The 1,375-nt window shown below is 46.2% G+C and overlaps 1 protein-coding gene across 1 annotated transcript; it reads right to left on the reverse strand.

Annotated features, from left to right (window-relative positions):
- Positions 1–206: 206 nt before the first annotated feature.
- On the reverse strand, positions 207–689 carry LOC145821869 (uncharacterized). Its single transcript, XM_082918443.1, has one exon. The coding sequence runs from the start codon at positions 687–689 to the stop codon at positions 207–209; it is 483 nt and encodes a 160-aa protein (XP_082774569.1).
- Between the last annotated feature and the right edge of the window lie 686 nt (positions 690–1,375).

Genomic DNA, 1,375 nt, shown 5'->3' on the forward strand with positions numbered 1-1,375 from the left:
CTGGACACTGGGTTTAGATTTGCTGCTGGCTAATGTATCAAAGGTGCAAACCTTTGACACTTCTCACACTTTCTGAGATAGGCTTCAACACCTTTTTGCATGTATGGCCGCTAGTATCCTTGGGATATAACTCTATGGGCAAGTGACCTGCCCCCTACATGGCTCCCACAAACTCCCTCAAGGATCTCATATAAAAAGTCCTCTACCTAAAAGGGATGCACACACCGGAGTAGAGGTCCAGTGAATGATCTTTTGTACAGATGGCCTTCTGTTGACAAGCAGAACCTGGCCGACTTCAACCTGGTTTTGTGTGCCTCCTTTCTGTCGTCTGGAAGTCTGCCCTCTTTGAGGAACACGACTATGGCATTCATCCAGCTAGGACCCATCTCCACGTACATTGCTTCGTACTCTGTTATCAGAGGTTCTACACTTGGGCCAGACAAATAATCAACCATGATTGTCCTTGGTTTCCCTGTCTTTATTGCACTAGCTAGGTTTGCCAAGGCATCGACATAGCTATTATCATCTCGGCTAACCTGTTGTAGCTGACAATTCACAAACAATGTTAACATCCTGACAACCTCTTGGACATAGGCTATCATTCTTTCATCTCGAGCTACATATTCGCCCATTGCTTGATTCACAATAAGCTGGAAGTCACAAAAGACTACCACCTTATCAGCTTCCATGGTTGCTACTAGTTTTAGTCCTACAATCAGCGCCTCATACTTTGCTTCATTATTTGAGGCCTTGAACCCCAAACGAATAGATTACTCAATCATTCGTCTATCTAGTGATACCAAAACCACTCTTGCCCCCGCTCATTGACGATTTGAACTTCCATTAACAAATAGGCGGAAGGAGTCCCCGATGTAGATGTCGCAGGCCTTTGGTTTCTCTTCCTTCTTCTGTTTCACTGGAGTGGGGTCCTTTGGCCCCAATTGGGTTTCTTCTAGTTCCCCTGGACATCCTAAACCTCGGCTCACCGGAGCCCAACATGGGATGGCGCCAGGGGTGAACTCAGCCACAAAGTCGGCTAGAACCTAGTCCTTTCTAGGCCTGAATTCCAAGTCATATTAGCCCAGCATTACTGCCCATCTGGCTACTCTGCCTGTCAGATCTCCATGCTGCAACAAGGATTTCAAAGGATGCTCAGTCAGCACCACAATCTTGTGGGCTTGGAAATAGTGATTCAATTTTTTTGAAGTCATCATGAGGGCTAATGTCAACTTTTCCAAGGGCAAGTACCGAGTTTCTGTACTTGCTAGGGTCTTACTCACATAGTATACCGCCTTTTGTTCTCCCTTCTCTTCTCGGATTACCACTACACCCACTGTGTGGTCTGAAACTGCCAAGTACAGGAATAACTCCTCTC

The sequence above is a fragment of the Camellia sinensis genome, chromosome 3 (genome assembly GCF_055761805.1).
Source record: "Camellia sinensis isolate YWXY chromosome 3, ASM5576180v1, whole genome shotgun sequence".
NCBI lineage: Eukaryota > Viridiplantae > Streptophyta > Magnoliopsida > Ericales > Theaceae > Camellia > Camellia sinensis.